The following is a 21,197-nucleotide window of genomic DNA, read 5'->3' as shown; positions in this document are numbered from 1 at the left end:
TTGAACTCTTAAGCATTTTTAATAAGCTCACTTATGAGTCTTGTTGAAAAAGAAATAAAATAACACTTGTTTTCATTAAGGGAAAAGATCTTTTTCCATCTTAGTTGGTATTGTTGAAGGAGACAAAAAGGAGTCCAAAACTTGGCAACACAGTACATTATTAGTGACATATTGGTCACAGATGTGCTGGTAGAGTTACATTTTCTTCCGGCCATTAGTATTTTAAGTACCCACAAATTACATATGAAAGCCCAGATAATCTCCTTCCCAAAAGGGAAGGATGAAAAATTATGATATTTGCAAAATCTTCATTTTTAAGGTATTCTAAATATGTTATTATAAATAGGCAAGTGACACATGTCCAAGTAAAAACACATCACCAGTAACGCTAGATGATGCCAGCCTTTACTTACTACCTTCAATTCCAAATGCCTTAAACAAGTGCAGATACGCAGAGATACTTTTTGGCAATTCTTGTGAATTATAAGATTTTCTTTACTTAACAATTCTTGAAAAAAATTCAAGAAGGCAAAATTCAAGAGGCAGAAGGGAAATCTCTCTAGTAATTTTATTGCTTGAATCTGTAGGCCTTTGAAGCAGAGTATAAGGAGTTCACATTGCATTCAGTTGCAGAAAGTCCTAAAAGGACTCCAAGGAGAGTATTGATAAGCCAACTCTGGAAACAGGGTTAAGATTCACTTGGGGAGGAAATGGTGTTGGCATCCCATGAAGGCAGTTGTAATAGATGAACGTAATTCCAGACCTAAAGCTTTGACTGTAAGGATGTAATGGAATGAAAAGGTGTGTTGTTTAAAAAAAAAAAAAAAAGGATCAAGAAACACATTTGATGGACATGAAAATAATGACAAACTAAAACTATTATAAGACTTCTTGAGAATTTTAAAACTCACCTTGATAAGAAAACTAGACAAGGTAATAACTCCTGGACGGATGACAGACACTTCAGTCTCCATCAGTCTCCATCGTGTTTAAATTGATGAGCTAACCAGTTTGAAAGGTCATGTAAATTGAAAGTGATATAAAATTGAACAAAGGGGAAAAATTAGGAGAAGAAGAATTAGTGCATTCCCTATGTAAGAAACTGAATTATGACATAGAAAAAATAATAGGGCCAGCTTTACTGATATATAGGTAGAAGGTTATCTATTTGCATTTTTAATTTAGTAAAAATACGTATGATTTAGTGATCTGATGATTGCAAAGACAGATGGCTTTAAATCAGGAGCTTGTGATATACTTTTCAGCCCCCGAACTATTTAATAGCACTGTCAAGGGAATGTCAGTGTTTGATGCGGATCCAGTACTGCCTCGTGTCTTGTGTATCGTTTGATTTTGTAAGTTCAAGACGTAGTACTATACAGCTTTTTAAAAATAAACCCATAAGAAGACTAAACGTTCTTTTGATTCTCAAAGTATCTTGTTTTTGTTGCCTCCCATTTCCCTAGGAAAGTGACAGTGTTTGAGGACCCTGACCAGAATATTCACCTGAAAAACCTGTCTCTCCATCAGGCAGCCACAGAGGAGGAAGCTCTGAATCTGCTTTTCTTAGGAGACACCAACAGAATGATTGCAGAGGTAATGGACTCTCCTCCGTGAGCTGCTTTTTCCATATTATAAGATACAATAGAATTTTAGGGGCAGTAATGACCTTAAAAATAATCTCATCCAAATCTCATGGTATAGGTTAAAAAAAAAAAAAAAAAAGACCAGATTCAAAAAAAGAAAAGAGAGAAAGAAAACTTAGATTCAGAGAATTGAAGAGACTTTCCTAAGGTCATTCAGGTAGTTAATGGGCAGCAACTGAAATCTCGGCTTTTTTAACTTTTATGTTTTCAATCTGATGCAAATTAGTTTGCAGATAATCGATGAAAACTCATGAAATATTTTAATTATAGGAATTTTTGCATCATTTTTGAAATTTAAAAATACACAGTTCATTATTCCTAACCTCAGATCATCCATGTGTCGGTGTATTGTTTTCATATCCATGTATTTAGGGAATTGTTACTTATAAGGCATTTAGAACAATCCACCGGACATGAGAAGTGCTCTGTGTATTTACAGCTCTTGTTGGCAGTGTCACAAACACTGCCATGGTGTGTAGTGTAAGCCTCAGTGCAATATTTTGGATATATTGACACTAAAACTTATTTATTGTTAATCTCACATTTGCACCTGTACAAATGGGTGTCTGTATTTCACCTGGGACCCCTAGGCAGGAGCCAGGACTGACTATGCTTGGTCAAAGGCCCTGACCTTAACCAGTTACTGACCGGAGACAGAGAGTCACAAAGCTGTCATTCAGCGACGCTGCAGTAAAGGAATGGAGTGGCCGTAGTGGTGTGGGAACAGTTCCCCAAATGAACAGCTTGCTGCTATCACTGGCACTTCTGTTTTTGGTTTTGTTTTTAACTGAAGTATAAGTAACATCCAGTGTTATATTAGTTTCAGGCGTACAACACAGTGATTTGCCAAGTCTATACAATATTCAGGGCTTGCCTCAATAAGTATAGTCACCATTGTCACCAAGCAATGTTACCACAGTGCTATTCTCTATGCTGTACTTTCCATCTCCGTCACTTACTTATTTTATAACTCTAAGTTTATGCCTCTTAATCCCCTCTATCTACATTGTCCATCCTCCATCTGTGTCCTCTCTGGCAACCACCAGTTTGTTGTCCGTATTTAAGAGTCTGGTTTTGTTTGTTTTGTGTTTTATTTTCCACATATAAGTGAGATCACATAGTATTTGTCTTTCTCTGTCTGACTTATTTCGCTTAGCATGATCCCCTCTAGGTCCATCCATGTTGTCGGAAGTGGCAAAATCTCATTCTTTTTAATGACTTGAGTGATATTCCATTGCTTGTGTATACCACGTCTTCTTCATCCATTCATCTTCTGGTGGACATTTGGGTTGCTTCCATACCTTGGCTGTTATAAATAATGCTGCAAGAAACATATATCTTTTTGAATTAGTGTTTTCATGTTCTTTAGGGAAATACTCAGTAGTGGACTTACTGGATCATATGGTAATCCTGTTTAGAATTTTTCAAGGAACCTCCATATTGTTTTTCACAGTGGCTGCACCAATTTATGTTCCCACCAATAGTGCATGAAGGTTCCCTTTTCCCCATATCCTTGCTAACACTTGTTATTTCTTGTCTTTTTAATACTAGCTTTTCTGACTAGTATGAGTTGATATCTCATTGTGATTTTCATTTCCATTTCCCTGGTGATTAGTGATGTTGAGCATTTTTTCATGTGTCTGTTGGCCATCTGGATGTCTTACTTAAAAATATGTCTGTTCAGGTTGTCTGCTTATTTTTTAATCAGATTATTTGGGTTTTTTGGTGTTGACTTGTATAAGTTTTTATATATTTTAGATTTATCATTTACAAATATCTTCTCCCATTCACTAGATTGCCTTTTTGTTTTGTTGATGGTTTCTTTTGCTGTGCAAAAGCTTTTTTATTTTGGTGTAGTCCCAATAGTTTATTTTTGCTTTTGTTTCTCTGGCCGGAGAAGACATATCCATAAATATGTTGCTAAGGGCAATGTCCAAGAGATTACTGCCTGTGTTTTCTTTTAGGAGTTTTATGGTTTCAGGTCTCACATTTAGGTCTGTAATCCTTTTTGAGTTTATTTTTGTGTATGGTGTAAGAAAGGTGTCCAGTTTTGTCCTTTTGCGTGTACTGTCCAGTTTTCCCAGTACCATTTATTGAAGAAGAGACTGTCTTTTCCCCATTGCATAATCTTGGCACTTTCCTTTTTAAACCATGCTCCCAGAGTTCTGTGTTTTACCTTGTCTCTGATAACAGAGGTAAAGTAGGTGAAGATATTAAGCTGGCAGGGATAACTAGTCTGAGAAAATCCCTATCAAGTGACTTTTTTCTCTGCCCCATTTCTACTCTCCAGAATGTACCAACGCATGTTGCTGGTATCTGTTATTGTTCTGGGCCCTTACTTTTGTTGTTTTTTACCAGTTCTGTGTGATTGCTTTTCAGTAGACTAACATATAAGTTGAATTTATGTATGACATGAAACACGGATTTGAGAACCCTGGAATTATTATTTCCAGTAAAAGAAAGTTTTATGTAGTTCTTAATTTCTGAATATCTTGTTTGGCTTTCCAATGTTCTGCATTTGTGTTTTGCTTCCACAGTAATTGCTCATGTGATCATCCATGATGTTCTTATTTGTCATGATAGTTGAAGATTAAGAAATAAAGCAGATTAAGAATTAGGGAGTATAATGGCAAAAGATTCAGCATGCCCAACTAAAGATCCTTTTCTATACATAGTTTAATAAAGAGCAAACCTAGAGATGCAGGGTAGAGCTGAGTCCTGGCCACCAGTGGAATATGAAAGAGAGAAAAGTAGACTCATAAATGCTATTAGAAAACAAGTAGAGAAACCTGTCCCTGCCTCAATGCTAACCTTCTTCCAGAGGTGACTCATCTCTAGAGAAACCTTGCCCTCTAGGCCTTGCCCTCACAAATTATATTTCCTCATCTTGAATGGGTCATGGAGGGCTCCTGACCATGGTTCTCTATGACCTCTATTAGCTTAAAAGCTTGGTCATTTGATATTTCAAAGTTATGTGTTAACTTTAGCTGGGTGCATACTTTCACACTATTGTTTTGTAAAGTTTTGAGGAGTTTAAGCTTCTTTGTGCCAAAGTATCTGTCATGTTCTACCACCTCACAGAATTCCAACCGTCTTTTCCTATTACTACTGAGCATCTAATAATAGTATCATAAATAGCTAAAACCTGACAAGTTTCAATCCTAATAATGCTGGTTGTACATTATTTTTTTATTCATTTTTTTCTTTGTAAAGCCCAATTTCTTTTAAACCAAGTCTAACAGGTTTTTGGATGTTTCTCTGCTTGCTTTTGATTTTTTTCTTTGGTAGTAGCTACCATGTTATATTGAGAACCTGCTCAATAGACTTGGCATTGTTGCAGAGATTTTCTATGCACCTCTCTCTCTCTCTCTCTCTTGATATTATTTTTGATTCTTATTTTATAAATGGAAACTGAGGCTCAAAGAGTTGAACTACTTGCCCAAAGCCGCATAACTAACAAGTGGCAGAGCCAGGGTTCAGCTGCGAGATGACTGATTCAGAAGCTTGTGCTCTTTCTGTATATTACATTTCACGATTACAATAATCATGTCAGTAACATGTCAAATTTTTCAAGGGAGGATATATTTCTGAGTTACTTAAGAAGTATAGTAAGTATTTAGCACTTCAGTTTATCTCTTGAATTCATTGAAAGCAAATAAATACATCAGAGTATAAATGAAGACTAACTATCAATCCCTGGAAATACTTTATTATTTAGAGCCTCTAATAAGGTATGTTTTAGATTACAGCCTAGCTGTCAGAATGTAATTTGTCAGCACAGAACGAGCTAACCAGGATAAAAAGAACATACTAATCGTTTTTTAAAAAATGAGGTCCCCAATTTCCCATTTACATAGAGCTGTCCAGAAGTTGCCATGGTAACCAGAAAACATTTGCAAAACAGTCTGAATATGTGGGACACAAAGTGGAGCTCTCTTCCTTTTAGTGTTTTCTACCCAGAGCCAGCATTCTGAGGAAAATAAGAGTAGTTTCATCCTCTTCTTATTCATTCAGAAATCTTCAATAATTTCTGTGATCCTACTAATGCTTTGAATAAAACCTGATTATGTCCTTAGGGTAAGTTTTTTAAAACAGTTGAATTGCTGTGCCAAAGAGAATAAATTGTAAGAGCTCAACTGTGTGTGACCCAGGGTCAAAGCCCACCGGTAGCAAACATGACTTGATACTTCTCTGTCTTATCATTGAAATGTTTCTCTCAATTAATCAAATCTAATTGACCAAGACATTCTGCATTCGACTGTGAGGCCCTGCAGTGTCCTGTTGCTGGGACCCTTTGCTTAGACCCACCCATGGTCTAGAACACTCTGTGCCCAAGTGTGGCCTGAGGGTATCTTGCATTAGAATATCCTGTGATAGTAAAGAGACAGTTTCCTGGATCCCACTTCTGATCGATGGATTCAGAACCTCTGTGGTGGAGCCCAGGAATATGCATTTTAGCATTTCATTTTATTCCTTTTGGTTAGAACATGTACGAAATGGTATTTTAAAAAATTACATTTGTCTCTCTGTCTAGAGTAAGCTCTTTCAGGGCCAGGATCTTACTGGATTTTCTTCATCTTGGGGTCCCTAGCACCTTGACCAGTGCCTGGCCCACAGTAAGCACCTGCAGAAATGCTTAATGAATGCAAAACCTACAAATCTAAATTTTTTAAATTAAATTAAGTTAAATTAAATTAAATTAAGTTAAATTAAATTAAGTTAAATTAAATTTTGATTCCATTATAGTTACCACAGTGTTATATTAGTTTCAGGTGTACAATATAAGTGATTCAACACCTCCATACATCACCCAGTGCTGATAGTGACAAGTGCACTCCTTAATCCCCATCACCTGTTTCATCCATCACCACACTCACCTCCCCTCTGGTAACCATCAAATTCTTCTCTATAGTTAAGAGTTTGTTTCTTGGTTTGTCTCTCTCTTTTTTTTTTCCCCTTGGCTCATTTGTTTTGTTTCTTAAATTTCACATTTGAATGCGATCGTATGGCATTTGTCTTTATCTGACTAACTTATTTCACTTAGCATAATACACTCTAAGTTCCATCCATGTCATTGCAGATGGCAAGATTTCATCCTCTTTTAGGGCTGAGTAATATTCCATTGTGTGTATATACCACATCTTCATCCATTCCTCAGTCAGTGGACTTTTGAGATCTCACCATAGGTTTGACTAATGTAAATAATGCTGCAGTAAACATAGGGGTGCATGTCTTATCCCTTTGAATTAGTGTTTTTGTATTTGGGGGTAAATACCCAGTAGTGCAATTACTGGTTGATATTGTAATTCTATTTTTAACTTTTTGAGGAACCCCTGTACTGTTTTCCACAGTGGCTGCACCAGTTTGCATTCCCACCAGCAGTGCGAGAGGGTTCCCCTTTCTCCACATCCTTGCCAATACCTGTTGTTTCTTGTGTTGTTGATTTTAACTATTCTGACAGGTGTAAGGTGGTATCTCATTGTGGTTTTTGATTTGTATTTCCCTGATGAGGAGTGACGTTGGGCATCTTTTCATGTGTCTGTTGGCCAATCTGGACATCTTCTTTGCAGTGTTGAGTTGTATCAATTCTTTATATATTTTGGATACCAGTCTTTTACTGGATACATCATTTGCCATTTTAGCATTTTAAATGTGCTTTGGCTAAACCTGAAGGCAGTTTGGTTTTTCATTAACATGCTGATTGAAACCCACTCACAGAGAAGTTTTTGAGCACATCCATATTCTGCACCCTGCACATATTCAGTACCACAAAATTTGAAAGTTCTGCTAATTTGGGAGGCAAAAAAATTGTTGTAATTTATTTACCATTTGCATTTCTGTTTTTGTTTATGTCTTCTAATTGTTTTTCTCCAGCAGTGTTAGGGTAGGTCCGGTTGATTTGTTGAGTGCATGAGGGCTGGGACTTGGTCTTGTTCATATCTGTCATACCTAGAAACAAAGCCATATAGTAGGTGCTCAGTAAATAATTATTGAATGAATGAACATTAAAGATAAAAATTTTTGTTTTTGTCATGCATTTAGCAAATATTTTAAAATTTTATAGATTTTCTTTTCATTGTACTTTCTTTCCTTTAATATAGCTAAGTCAATTTTTTATTTTATGGTTTCTGCTTTGGATGCCATGCTTAGAGATGCAATAGCTCACTGATAAATAATCCTACATATTAGAAAGTGTTTTGTTTTTTTGAATTGAAATTTGATGTCCAGTAGCATCTACTTCATTATTCACACATTCACATGGAAAGGGACGGTCATCATCAGGTTGGGGTGGATCTTATCAGAGATTTCTGGGGCATGGGAATTTTACCTGAATCTTGAAAAAAGGCTATCCTGAATTAACAAAATCAGGGTTCATTTTGAATCCTCCCTCTAGAAATAGCTTCCATTGGTAAAAGCTCAATTTAAATATTCATTTTAAGGAATTGTAGTGCTGCTCAGAGTGAATCATTAGACTAACACAAGCCTCTTTTACAAGCCAGTTTGGAAAAGAGAATAGTGTCTTCTCCAAAGACACTGGGGTGTCTTCTACCAAAACTTCATAGTAATGTCTGTTATGGGTTAAACTGTGTCTTTCCCCCTCCTCCTCATTCATAGGTTGAAGTCCTAACCCCTCAGTACCTCAGAATGTGACCTTCTTAATTAAGAAGTAGAGTCTTTATAGAAGCCACCAAGTTAAAATGAGGTCATAAGGGTGAGCCCTAATCCCATATGACTGGTGTCCTTATAAAATGAGGAAATTTGGAGACAGATACATATACATGGAAATGCTATATGAACACAAAAATGTTCATCTATAAGCCAAGGAGAGAGGCTTGGAACAGATCCCTCCCTCACAGCCCTCAGAGGGAAGAACCAACACCTTCATTTTGGATTTCTAGCCTTAAGGACTGTGAGATGATAAATTTCTGGTATTTAAGCCCCCCGGTTTGTTATACTTTGTTATGGCAACCCTGGAAAACTGATCCAGTGTCCAGATAACCTAGAATATAATTTCTCATATGATTGATACCAAGTGTAGCTCTTGACCTTGACGAGTTCAAGAGGAATAATATGCTTTAGCTAGTAGATAGCACTGGTTATGAAACTGGTTGAAGGGGACCTTTGGTGAGAACAGAACACTTTGTGCCAACATTGGGAGAGTCCAGGGTCCTTTTGGTGGGTGGTGTGCTTTCTTCCCACCTGTCTTCCTTTCCTGAGTGAACCATCAGGTGAGTTCTTCCAGTCAGTGTTGATGGCCACTCTGTGGCTTCCTCACCATCACTATGCATTCCTGCCAGGCAGAGGTGAAGAGCACGAGCTTTGGAGATGATCTCCTATTCTGCTCCTGGCTCCACCTTGAGAGGTGTATGTCCTTGGCCGAGTCACTGACCCAATGTGAACCACACTTCTAACCTGTACGATGGGCAGAATGATACCTACTTTCCAGGGTTATAGTAAGAACTAAGTTAAGTGACATTTGGAAATACCCTAAAATTTTCGGCTAGCAATTATTTATTTAAAGATAAGACTATTGTCCTATTCAGCTCTGTTCTTTCAGCACCTGGCAACTAGTTGGCCAGTCATTAATTAATAATTTGGTTACATTGCTGGGGAGAGGAAGATTTGGAGAGAAGACCTACAATCTCAAGCCCAGAATCAAAAGTGGCCTTATGATACACTGTGCCTGTTGGTGACTCCAGAGTACATCCCAGACATTTTGACATTTTATTTTATTAAAAAAATTTTTAAATGTTTATTTTTGAGAGAGAGAGAGCGAGCACATGAGTGGAGGAGGGGCAGAGAGAGGGAGACACAGAATCCAAAGCAGGCTCCAGGCTCTGAGCTGTCAGCACAGAGCCCGACGCAGGGCTCGAAAGCACGAGCTGTGAGATCATGACCTGAGTGGAAATCAGACATTTAACCAGATGAGCCACCCAGGCACCCCAACTTTGACATTTTAAAATTTGTGATACCCCATACATTTTGGAAGAGGTTACTTTCCAAATAATCAGTCTATCAACCTATTAGTTCTTTCTACCTGACTCTTTGCTTGAAATAAAAAACCTAGTAAGATTTATCTGAGTTGTGCTGATGTGTTTTGTAATTTCTTAGACTTGCACATTATCAAACTTATGGAGTGACGGTGTGGCCCTGTAGAAGTGCAAACACAGCTGGGAGACAGGGCATGAGTGGAGTTGGTAGGTTTATGCCACCTGTAGGAACAACTGTCATTGGACACGTGACCTAATAGCATAAGGACAACACAGGAAGGACAGAGCAGCTTTACTGTGTGACTATGTTTGTTAACAACACTAAGCCTTGATCTTGTGTGGTATGTGTGGGAAACCAGAAGATTTGGGTAGCAGTTAGTATTCCAGGATCCTATTCCAGAAGACGATTAGAAGGACACTGAATAGGGGCGCCTGGGTGGCTCAGTCAGTTAAGTGTCTGACTCCTGATTTCAGCTCAGGTCATGATCCCAGGGTCGTGGGATCAAGCCCTGCATCAAGCTCCACACTGAGTGTGGAGCCTGCTTAGAATTCTCTCTCTCTCTCTCTCTCTCTCTCTCTGCCCCTCTCCCATGCTCGTGTACTCTCTTTCTCTCCCCCTCTCTTTCCCAAATAAAAAAAAATTGTTTTAAAGAGAGATATATTAATTGTATGTAATTAACAAGTTTATTCCAAGATTTTTGAGCCTGGGAAGAGCAAAATACACAGCACGCAAAATACATGTTGGCCCTGCTGTTATTACAATAAGAATAGTATCTTTTATTATTAGGTCTCAGTAGGCAGCTAGAATACTTAGCAGATGTGTTGACAATTCTGATCTCTTTTCTTAATCTACTGAAGGAAGGAAATTTCAATTTAAAAAAAATTTTTTTTTAACGTTTATTTATTTTTTTTGAGACAGAGAGAGACAGAGCATGAACAGGGGAGGAGCAGAGGGAGAGGGAGACACAGAATCTGAAACAGGCTCCAGGCTCTGAGCTGTCAGCACAGAGCCCAACGCGGGGCTCGAACTCACGGACCGTGAGATCATGACTTGAGCCGAAGTCGGACGCTTAACTGACCAAGCCACCCAGGCGCCCCAGGAAATTTCAATTTTGAGCACTTACATATGTCAGGCATTTCTCTCTCCTTATATTTTATATATGAGATATAGGAAGAATATGTAACTTCTTAAAAATAGTGATTCTGTTATATCATGGTTTACATTTTGCTCTCATCTAACCTGATTAGTGGTATTGCATGAACCATGAGTTTTGAGATCTAAACATTTATTTATTAAAATAAATGAAGTGGCATAGTACAGCCATTATTAGAAAGTTAAAATATACCTATTCTATATCCGTGGTTAGAGAAACACAATTTTTTTTTGGGCTGTAAAAATTTAGCTCCAGAGTTTCTATTGATCTTTCAAATTCTCATTTCTGATTAAGCATAGAGAAAGAAATTTTTACTCCAGTCCCTGTTACTGAAATGCTCTAACAACAGCAACAAAATATAAAAAACAGAGGGAAAAAGAAGCCATCTTCAGTGAAACAAGGAAATAGCCATAACCTCAAACCATGAGAGAAACTGCCAAAGATTATGAAATTTGAGTTATGGGGAGGGAGGGTGCTGAGAGCCAACACATTCATCCTCCAGCCTCAGTTAGGATAGAGTTTCCCCTTAAAGAAAGGGTCACAATTCTCCAATGCAAATCCAGTGATCTTTTGGTTACAGCGATGAGGTCTAAGAACACAGGGAAGTATGGGGGGAGGGGTAGTATTAGATAGATACTCATTCTACACTATGAAAGATGGATCCAAAGACGGAACCTGTAAGACAAGTCATTTTTATGGTCAGCGGTCTCAGTTCGTGGCAAGAAAGGTGGTGTGTGGTGAGTGGAGTTCAGGGAGTTAGTGACTAAAATGTACCATCCCAGGCCTGTTGGGGCGGGGGGGGGGGGGGGATGAGGAAAGTATGTATATGTTCTTTGAGCTAAGAACATAACAGATATAAAGTAAAAGTATTCAGGGCACAAACTTGATTTGAATGCTGCACGCCCCCCACCCCCCCGCCCCAGACTGTTCTTTAGGAAAAAGACGGATATGTTCAGAGATAAAATTGTCAGAAAGAAAACAGCTGAAGACTTACCATATATATGGAATAGGGCGACGGGGAGTCGGTGGGGGGGGGGGGGTGGCTAAGTAACCCATATTTGAATGCTGATTATATCAGGGGGCAGAGGAAGTGTTCTTCACAGTCTTATGTTACCTCGATATAGTCTTTATTAAAAAAAAAAATAGCTCCAAAATATAGAAGGGATTACAAGAGCAGAAGATGAAAATCAAGTTTGAGGACGCCAGAGAAGAAATGACAGAGAAAAAGAAAGCCATTGTAAAGATGAAAGTGCCATTGGAAGCAAAAAAGAAGGAGGAAGAAGGGGAGGAGGGAATGAGGAGGGGGGAAAGAAGGAGACATGTGGCTGAAAAATAACGAAGGATGCAAAAAGTGAGGAGAGAAAGTGCTGCTTAGAGAGAGAGATCAGCAGCGCCAGGAAGCTGCTTCACTCCGTAGGCAAGTCTCAGCCAGTGGAGGCACTGGCAGGAGATGGGAGGGCGTGAGGAGGGGAGAAGCCAGAGCATCCCCCCCCTTCCCAGTTGGGTGCCAGCTAAAAGGGGTCTGGGGAAGATGCTGCTTTTAGGACTCAGAGTCTCTGCTGTGGTATAGAAAACAAAAATAGAAGGGAGGAAATGGAACAGAGAGGAAAGAGGCCTAGGATTAGCCCCTGAGTAACAACATTTCTGCAAGAAACTGAGATAATAACTCAGATTGCTTTTGGCTTATCTAACAAGTCAGGAATACACAAGGGGGAAACTGGCAGGATGTCAATTTTGGCTGTAGCTTTAAGCACAGAAGCTATTCTTACAGCATTTCTCGCTGATAGGTTTTTTTTTTTTTTTTTTTTTTTTTTCTGGCAAGCTAACTTTTGTATCCAATCCTTATAATGGTTCCAGCTAGGAGGGAGGAGACAGGGGTCTTACAAACCACCAAAAACCTTCAACAAGTACTTTTACTAGGTTGGGGTATGCCATTTGGAGTGTTGCCAGTTGTAACAGCAACTGAGATCTTCATGGCCATAGAAAGAACTGCAGAATCTTCAAAATACGGAAAAAATATGATTGGACTATAAAGCAGAGAGAAATAATGTTTCTAATAGTAGCTTTCTGTGCTTTTAGAGTTCTTCCTTCAGCATCTCTACCGTAAATGACATTGTCCCTGAATTCCTGTCTGTTTGATCTTGATGTCCGACCTGAAACGTTGCATTGAGAGTTATCACCATCAATCTGACGGGATAAACTTCTTTCATAAGAATAAAATTATACGAAAGTATATCTGAGTTCTGAGTTCAGTACTGATCTTGTCTGTACAGAGGATAGTGAAGGGTATTTTCAGCTTACCTATAATCTTGAGTTGTGTAATGTGTTCAGAATAGGTTTTCCCTAAAGACAAACCCTCTGAGCTGCTGTCAATTCATGAGATGACTAGACTTTTTAGCCCATAATATTGTTGTTCCAGTTCTGTGTATGGTCACATGTGGAAATTGTTAAGCCAGGCTGAATTTTAAAAGGAAAAAAGAAAAAAAAAGTTAAACTCAATGTAAAAGGTGAAAAATGTGCTAGATAACGGCAATAAGTTACTTGTTGCCATTGAAGAATCAATTTTGTTATGATTCTTCTCACAGTCAAGTAAAAAAAAAATGGGGGAGGCCGGGGCAACATTTGGGGTCATATAATTTCCCTTGTTCAGAGAACAAACCTTTACTTTGGTGATTATGTGATGATAGCTCGTTCAAGGATGATAAACAGAGATGATAGTTGGACATAACTGATTGAAGATATGGGTAAAATTCCTTCTCAGTTTGCAAATGGGCCAATTTTAACATACTTAGCTTTTGATATAAATGCACTTGACTTTCATTTGTCAAATCCTGAAGAAGTGACCCGCAGAGAGGCAATCTTCTGAATTCTGACATCCAGCAGAAAAAGAGCCATCCCTAATTCTGACATTTAGTTTTCCTAAAATTAAGTCACCCTAGTAGATCTTACAGGATGTGAAAAAAAAAAAAAAAACACATCAAATTGATCACAGACTTGTTAGGAGAGATATATAATAAAATATAATGGGATATCAGAAAGGTGAATCATACTTGCTAGAAAATTCTTATTATATATTCCAGGTTACTCCAAAGCTTGCTTTTGAATTTTACACAAAACTGATGTACCTAATCTATTTTTCTCTTTTACAAAACTACCTTGACAATATGCTGGGCCTAGAAATCCTGCAACTAGAGAAAATGATTTTGACTACTTTTCTAAAAGCCACGTATCTTATAAAGAGAAAAATCAGAAAGAAAAACAAGGAGTTTAGAATTATTAATTCCAATTGAAGGTTATCTAATTGGGGATATTTTGCTGCTAAGCACTGTGTTCTGAAACAGCCTCAGGAAGAATCAAGGCAGGTGTTTTTAGTGTCACACGATCCACCACTCGGTTTGGTCAGTTCTCACTTCCAGGCTGGGTTGGTGTACATCAAGGGTGTGGTGGGCCTCCTGATAACCCATGTGCTATGGGAGGAATTGGATATGGAATCATTTAGCCAATGGTGGGAAGGTTAGGGAATCACTTAAGGGTGAGTTTTAACCTGAAGGCTGGGGTAGCCCAGAAAACACAAAGAAGTTATTATTTTCAGTCTTCAATTCAGATAGAATAAATGAGCAGAGGAAGAAATCAGTTAGGCTATCGGGTTAGAAAGTGTTATCAGACCAGGAGAATTGGAGTGGAAATCTGGATTACGGCTTCTGTGGTGCTGTTTTTGTTCTTTGCTGGTTTATTTTAAAGAATCTCAAGAGTATACATTATACACTCTGTTCAGTCTAAGAGATTTTCTTCACCAGACCTAATCTAGTGTAGTGGAAATTCTTGTTGAGATATTTCACCCCAAAATAGGAGAGTCATTGAAAAAAAGAATTTGGTACATAGGAATGGACTATAAGATATGGCAAGAGATAACAAAGCATTCAAAGGATCCTAGAAAATGTTATATGTAATTTAAAGAGATTATTCAAATCATTGTGGGCTATATTATGTGTAGTTACTTTAAAATTGATTGAAAACATGAGATTGACTAAAAGAAAAAAATTTACCCAAAACGTAATAGTATATTATGTAAACACAAAAACCATTTTTCACTTATCAATTTTTGGCCCTAAAATCAAAATGTTCAATCTCGAAAATAGCCACACACACACACACACACACACACACACATAACTGCCCCTCCCACACACACCCTGTTGTGAAATAATGAAAAAAAAAAAAAAAGGTGAACATTTCAATTCACAGGGAATCCTTGTTGATCTGCCAATAAGACTCTGTATAACAACAACTGCAAAAGAATATGTGTTCTGAAATCATCGAGCACCAGGCTTGGTTGTTGTGTATCTGCAGAATCCATAAGGGAAGATGACTGAACAGCCTTTTGAAGATGTTCACCAATTCTTGCCACTATACCATCGCTTTGCAAAATTTTCTGTCAGCCTCCGAATATGTCCTGCTTTGTAGAAAATGATTCTTATGCAGTGAAATATGAGATTTTTAAACTTATGAAATAGTTTCTGAGAGTGGTAGGCCAGCCAGTGCCAGTAAATGGCTTGGAGGGCTGTAGGAGAAGGAATTTCAGTCTTCAGTGTAGGCATGTGGTGTTTTCTTGATTTGATGCTATATTATGTAAAGTGCTCTGCCAAAGCCGTTGCAAGTACCATCCACAGCCACGTTGCTGTTCCAAGCCCCTTTTGTATAGAAAGTTTGAAGTCACTATTGTCTGACAGGGTCACTTTTGAGTCACCTTTTATAATGTGTACCTTTTATAATTACATCATGCAAAGTGGGCTGGCCACCAAACACTCATCTGAGGCCTGATAGATCACACCATTACCCCTCTCTGCCCCTGTAGCAAATTTATTCATATTATGTCATAATTTTTAAAATGCTAAACATTTAAAAATCCATTTGGAAAAATCCATCATTTGGATTTTTCCAGAGTTTGAATATTAATGATCTTCTACTCTACGCACAAATGTTAAATGTCCTTTTTGAACACAATAGCTAATGCCATTTGTGAATCGTCCAAGAGAATTCGTGGAGGTAATTTAATTTTGAGTAGGTTTATTTTGGAGGAGGAAGAGGACATACATTTCCCAGTCAGAAATGATAGGCAATACTTGACCAGCAAGAGGACATTCTAGGTTAGAGAAAAGGCAGTTGAAGATGTAGAGGGTAGTGGGAGATCTCTGGAATCAGGCACAATGGGTAGGGAGACTTGAGTCGATCTTACTTTTTCAAATAATTCTAATTTTTAGACTTAAATGAATTCCATGGACTTAAAGAATTTGGGGGGAAAAAGGAGTTTGCAGATGTGGTCTTGGAATGATATGGAGATTTTTAGAAATTATGGAGCATGCCATAGAGCTTCCAGAAAGCTAGAAATGAATAAGGTCAGCAATTAAACAAGTATTTTTGAACACTATTATGCTGTATTATGTTAGGGTTACAATGATGAATAAGACAGCCTCAAGGAGCTCAGAATCTAGGTGGGAGGAAGAAGGAAGTGGAAAGCATTTGCTAGAGGATGTAACCTTCCCAATGGAACTTGTTATGATGAATCTATAAGGGACCAGTGATCCTGGGTTTTTAGACTTTTACCCCGTTAAAGAAAGCCATATACTTTCTTATTTTCCAAGAAAGAAAATATATTTGGAAAATGGCAAGTTAATATTTTTGATACTAAGCCCTAAGACAAGAATCTGGTAAAGCATTCTTAAATAATGATCAGTAAGCAATTAGGAAAGAGTCAACATTGATTCATCTTAAACTAATTCTATTCACTTTTTTGATAAGGTTATAAAAACTCATAGATCAAATAGATCCAATTTATTTAATAAAGTCTCTCAAAAGTATCCTTGGGGATATACAGAGAAATTGAAGGTATATGAAAGTGCTTGGATTAAAGCCAATTGGAAAATACCCATAACTGTTTCCTAACAGAGTAGAGAGTAGGAGTGTTCATGGAATGTTGTTCTGCCTTATTAATTCTTACAAATTATTTGGATGAGGATACTTTCATTTGTAGATAGCAAAAAATTGAAAGAAAAAAGTTCCATAATTATCTCAAGTGATTGTAACTTGGGGTAAAAACTAATCAAATACAGGTCAGTCATCAAATAAATGTTTGTGTATGTGTGTGTGTTTCCCAAACAAATTTCATATCATGGGTAAAAGGGTGGAGCAAACATGATAGGACACTTCATGTGCTAGTTACGGGCAACTCTAGATTTAGATTGCCTGGATTCCAGTGTCCTCTGCTGTGGTTAGTCTACACTAGAAAGAATATATGCAATTCAGAGTGTCAGAGTGCCTGCCATATTAAAAAAAATATTTTGAGGAACACACTTGAAGGAACTAGAGATATTTAGTCTTAGTGATGTGATAGTTTAATTCAGAAATATAGGTAGAACTGATGTAATCAAATATGTTTTTTAAAAATATTATTCTACAACGTGGAGAACAATTGGAGGAGACGAGTAAATTTGGGGAGACTAATAAGGAGAGAATGTCATGACCCAGAGGAGAGATCAAGGATATTTGGAGATAGAAGTAGAAGTAAATTCAAGAGGAATGGACTGGACGTCCATGTGTGGGACACAGAATGAGGGAAAGTGATGAGCTTATTTTGGGGAGCATTAGGTTTAAGATGCTGGCAAGGCATTTTAGTGGCAGTTATCAGTAGACATTCTAATCTAGTGCACAGAGAAACTGTGGTTGGAAATAAGGATATGGGAGGCATCTGAATAGAGTGAATATCAACAGGAATGGACATTTATATGACCTTTCACAGTTCATGGGCCACTTCCACACTCAGTATAGCTCTTTGCAGCAAAGCAAGCCTTATTATAGGGATTACAAAGACACAAGAACCAAAATTATGTCAATTTGCTAAATATTTCAACACCAGTAAGTGACGGAACCAGGACTTGAAACCGGATGTTTCAATACCACATTCTAAGACCGTTGATCTGTGACTTTTAAACTACACTACAGTATCTATTCAGTGATAATCAGACCTATCGACGAAGACCTTTCCAAGGGGAAGAAATATCATGACCATAGCTTGGGACCTGCGTGTTTTCGGGACTGGGGAGAAAAGCGTCCAGTAAAGGAAAAGGAGACAGAGCAGTTAGAGAGAAAGTGCCAGGACAGTGTAGATTCTAGAAACCCAGGAGGGGCAGGGTGGGTAGAGAGCCTCCAGGATGAGGGGATGATTAGTATTCTTAGGTATTACCTAGAGGGTCAGCATGCTCAGTTCTGAGAACAGACCCCTTTCTGTATTGCAAATTTGCCTTTTTCTCAGCATTCCCTCTCATTTCACTTGTTTCGTCTTTAGCTCTTGAGCTAGATTATAAATTTCTTGAGGGCAAGTTCCATGTCTTATTTTCCTTCTAGTCTTTGTGCTGCCTAACACAGAGCTGTATCCACAGACTGATATGAAATGTGAAAGCTCTCTGCATGCAGATGATTAATCATCACTAACATTTTTCCAAAGACATAGTCTCTAGTGCCAAGAGCACATTTGTTCAAAATGTGCACTTAAATTTGAATGAATCTGCCTAAATGGTGCCATCTGTTCTTAGGCAGTTTCAGAAATGTTTTAATACGATTTTACCTTTAAAAGGACAAATGTAGGGGCATGCCTGTGAGACATATAGACACCCTTAAATAAACAGAGCAGACACCAGCACATTCGATCACACTTAAACAGCTACACATAAAGAATGTTTTCTGAGGTTTAAGAAAATTTTAGCTAAGAGGACACCAACTACTACTTCATGCAGGAAATATTTATGGGAAGTTACAAAATTGTAGGCATGGACTCCTACAGCATATTACTGCATTTTAATTACAGACTCCAGAAATACAACTTAATTTGATGTAAATCTCACATTCCTTTGAAATCGGTACACTCTTCCATTATTCGCTAATGGGCCACATTTTATTGTGTCTGCAGTGGATCCATTTGGAAGCTGAAGACAGATGTCGGGGAGAGTCTCTGTGTTATTTATTTCTATCGATTGTCGATTTGACTTTTGTTCCAGTACTGTAGGATTTATTGTTGGGCGAATATAACAGTGACGTGAAACCCATGTTTAAGTTCTGCAAATAACTTCCAGTCACTTTCGAAACACCTCAACTTAGGTTCTAAATTTGAGTTTGCGGTTTTACAGGCACAGTTATTTGCTGGTCCACTTCAGCATGCAAAATCACACACTGGCCAGATCTGAGTATGGTTATTGTGGCAACGAGTAATGGGTCACATTTTCAGCCTATTTAACTCACTAGCTACATCATCATCACCAACACAATGCCAAGATTTTGACATCTGTGTATTTTGGTAGTTGGTGTAAATCAACAATGGTGGATATCAAGAAGTCAGATTTGCAGAAGGAATTTCGGGTTAAAATAGCATCCGAGTGTGTTACCCTCTCTGAATACGTGTGCATCCATATGGAAATTCTTTTGTTAAATCCCATTTTGCAGGGGTGGGGAGCTGCACACACTTACTCACATGAACAGTCATTTGGAATACTGTTAGGTAAATTTTATTTTTAGGTATCAGAATTTGCTTCTGATAATTACAAAAAATTTTTTTAATGTTTATTTTTGAGAGAGAGAGAGAGAGAGAGAGAGCAAGCAGAGGAGGGGCAGAGAGAGAGGGAGACACAGAATCCGAAGCAGGCTCCATGCTCTGAGCTGTCAGTACAGAGCCCGATGCGGGGCTCAAACTCAGGGACCATGAAATCATGGCCTGAGCCAAAGTTGGATGCTTGACTGACTGAGCCACCCAAGAGCCCGCTTCTGCTAATTTTAAATAAATAGGGTATTACAGATACAACTGAAGTCCTCTTGTGGCCTTTTTGCTTTGTATCCCTCACAGAGGCAACCATTAGCATTAATTTGCTGTGTTCTTCCAGTCCATATTTTTATACTTTAATGACCTAAGTTCTAGAGCCATGAATGAAATTTTTAGGTGATACTTCTTTTTGAGCACCTGAGTTCTGTCATAGATATCATTTTGATCATCAAAGTTTACATCATTCTTTAACATGCTATTTCTCATCAGCAGTTCAGAAACCCATCTGTCAATCTATCCAAAAGGTGCTTCATTTTGACTTCCCTGTAGTTTGAATTATCCAAGTTCATTCATCTCTACTACCACAGATTTTCATTTAGGTTGTACATCTTGTGCCAATTTCTTGCTATACCCAAGCATGAATGCCCATATGTGTGCATACCAATCACCCCTTTTCACTCTCTCCCAGTGAGACTTGTTCCAGACTTCTCTCCAGGAATACACCTCGGAGTCTGTTGCTGGGTTGTGGGTTATATCCATCTGCAACCTTACCACATATTGTCAAATTGCTCTCATAAAGAGGTTCTTACTTTATATTCCTCCCAGCAGTATATAAATGTTCTTGTTTCCTTGTATCTTTACAAATCTTGTTTTGTTAGACTCCATTTTCTAAAAGTTTCCAGTCTGATAGAGGTGAGTGAAATACTTTATCATGATGGCTCTAATTGTTTGTCCTGGCTATTTGTGAGTTGGAGCATTTTTTTTCAAATACTAATTAACCATTTTTAGGTTTCCTCTCTATGGGTTGCCTGTTCATATCCTTTGCTCATTTTTTTTCGGAGTTGCCTTTTTCTTATCGGTGTGTGGAGGTTCTTTATTTCAAGCATTAATCTTTTGTTAGCTATATGGATTGCAAACATCAGCTCCCAGCCTTCCAACTCTGTGGTAGATTTTATCACCCAGAAGTTCTTTAATTTTGGATAATTTGGTCAAATACTTTCAATTAATTCATTTTTGTGTTTAATATCTTATCATAAAAGATCCATGACTGCCTTGAATTGGTCCTGATATGCTTCCATATTTTCTTATATGAATGTTAAAATTGTGTTACTTTACACCTAAGTCTTTAATACATTTTGGAATTTATTTGTGTATCAAGTGTGAGAAGCAACCTAAATTTATTTTTTTCAAGATGGATAGCCAGTTATTCCAGCACCATTTGTTAATTAGTCTGTTCTTTCTCCATTATGGTGTGAGGTCACTTCTGTCCTATCCAGAGTTTCTAAATGAGCCCAGCATGTTTCCCTGATCTCATTATCTGTTCCTGCAGCAATACCACACTGTTTTAATTACTATGGCATTATGATATACCTTGATGTATAGCAGGACATGCTCCCCTCTCTTGTGCTTCTTTCACAGAATTGTTTCTGTTATTTTTTTATATTTGCTCCGTCTGTTTTTTAGAATTAATTTGCCCTGTTCCACAAACATAACATGTGGTATTTTTATTTCAATTGCACTGGTTATGTACGTTAATATAGAGAAATTAATATACAGATTCATTTTTAGTTTTCCCGTCTATGACATGGTACATTAATAT

General features: G+C 37.8%; 1 protein-coding gene across 8 annotated transcripts in view; it reads left to right on the top strand.

Moving 5' to 3' along the window:
* The window catches only part of KIF6 (kinesin family member 6), a 385,598-nt gene that overhangs the window by 103,897 nt on the left and 260,504 nt on the right, over positions 1-21,197 (top strand). For all 8 annotated transcript variants that reach the window (XR_006202589.1, XR_006202588.1, XM_042938645.1 and 5 more), the window contains one exon: positions 1,467-1,596. Coding sequence is in view for 6 of the 8 variants with exons in the window: in XM_042938645.1 (XP_042794579.1) it covers positions 1,467-1,596 (130 nt within the window). In the remaining 2 variants the exon portion in view is untranslated. The remainder of the gene's footprint in view (positions 1-1,466; positions 1,597-21,197) is intronic.

The sequence above is a fragment of the Panthera leo genome, chromosome B2 (assembly GCF_018350215.1).
Source record: "Panthera leo isolate Ple1 chromosome B2, P.leo_Ple1_pat1.1, whole genome shotgun sequence".
Classification (NCBI taxonomy): Eukaryota; Metazoa; Chordata; class Mammalia; order Carnivora; family Felidae; genus Panthera; species Panthera leo.
This window is presented reverse-complemented; position numbering and strand designations above follow the sequence as displayed.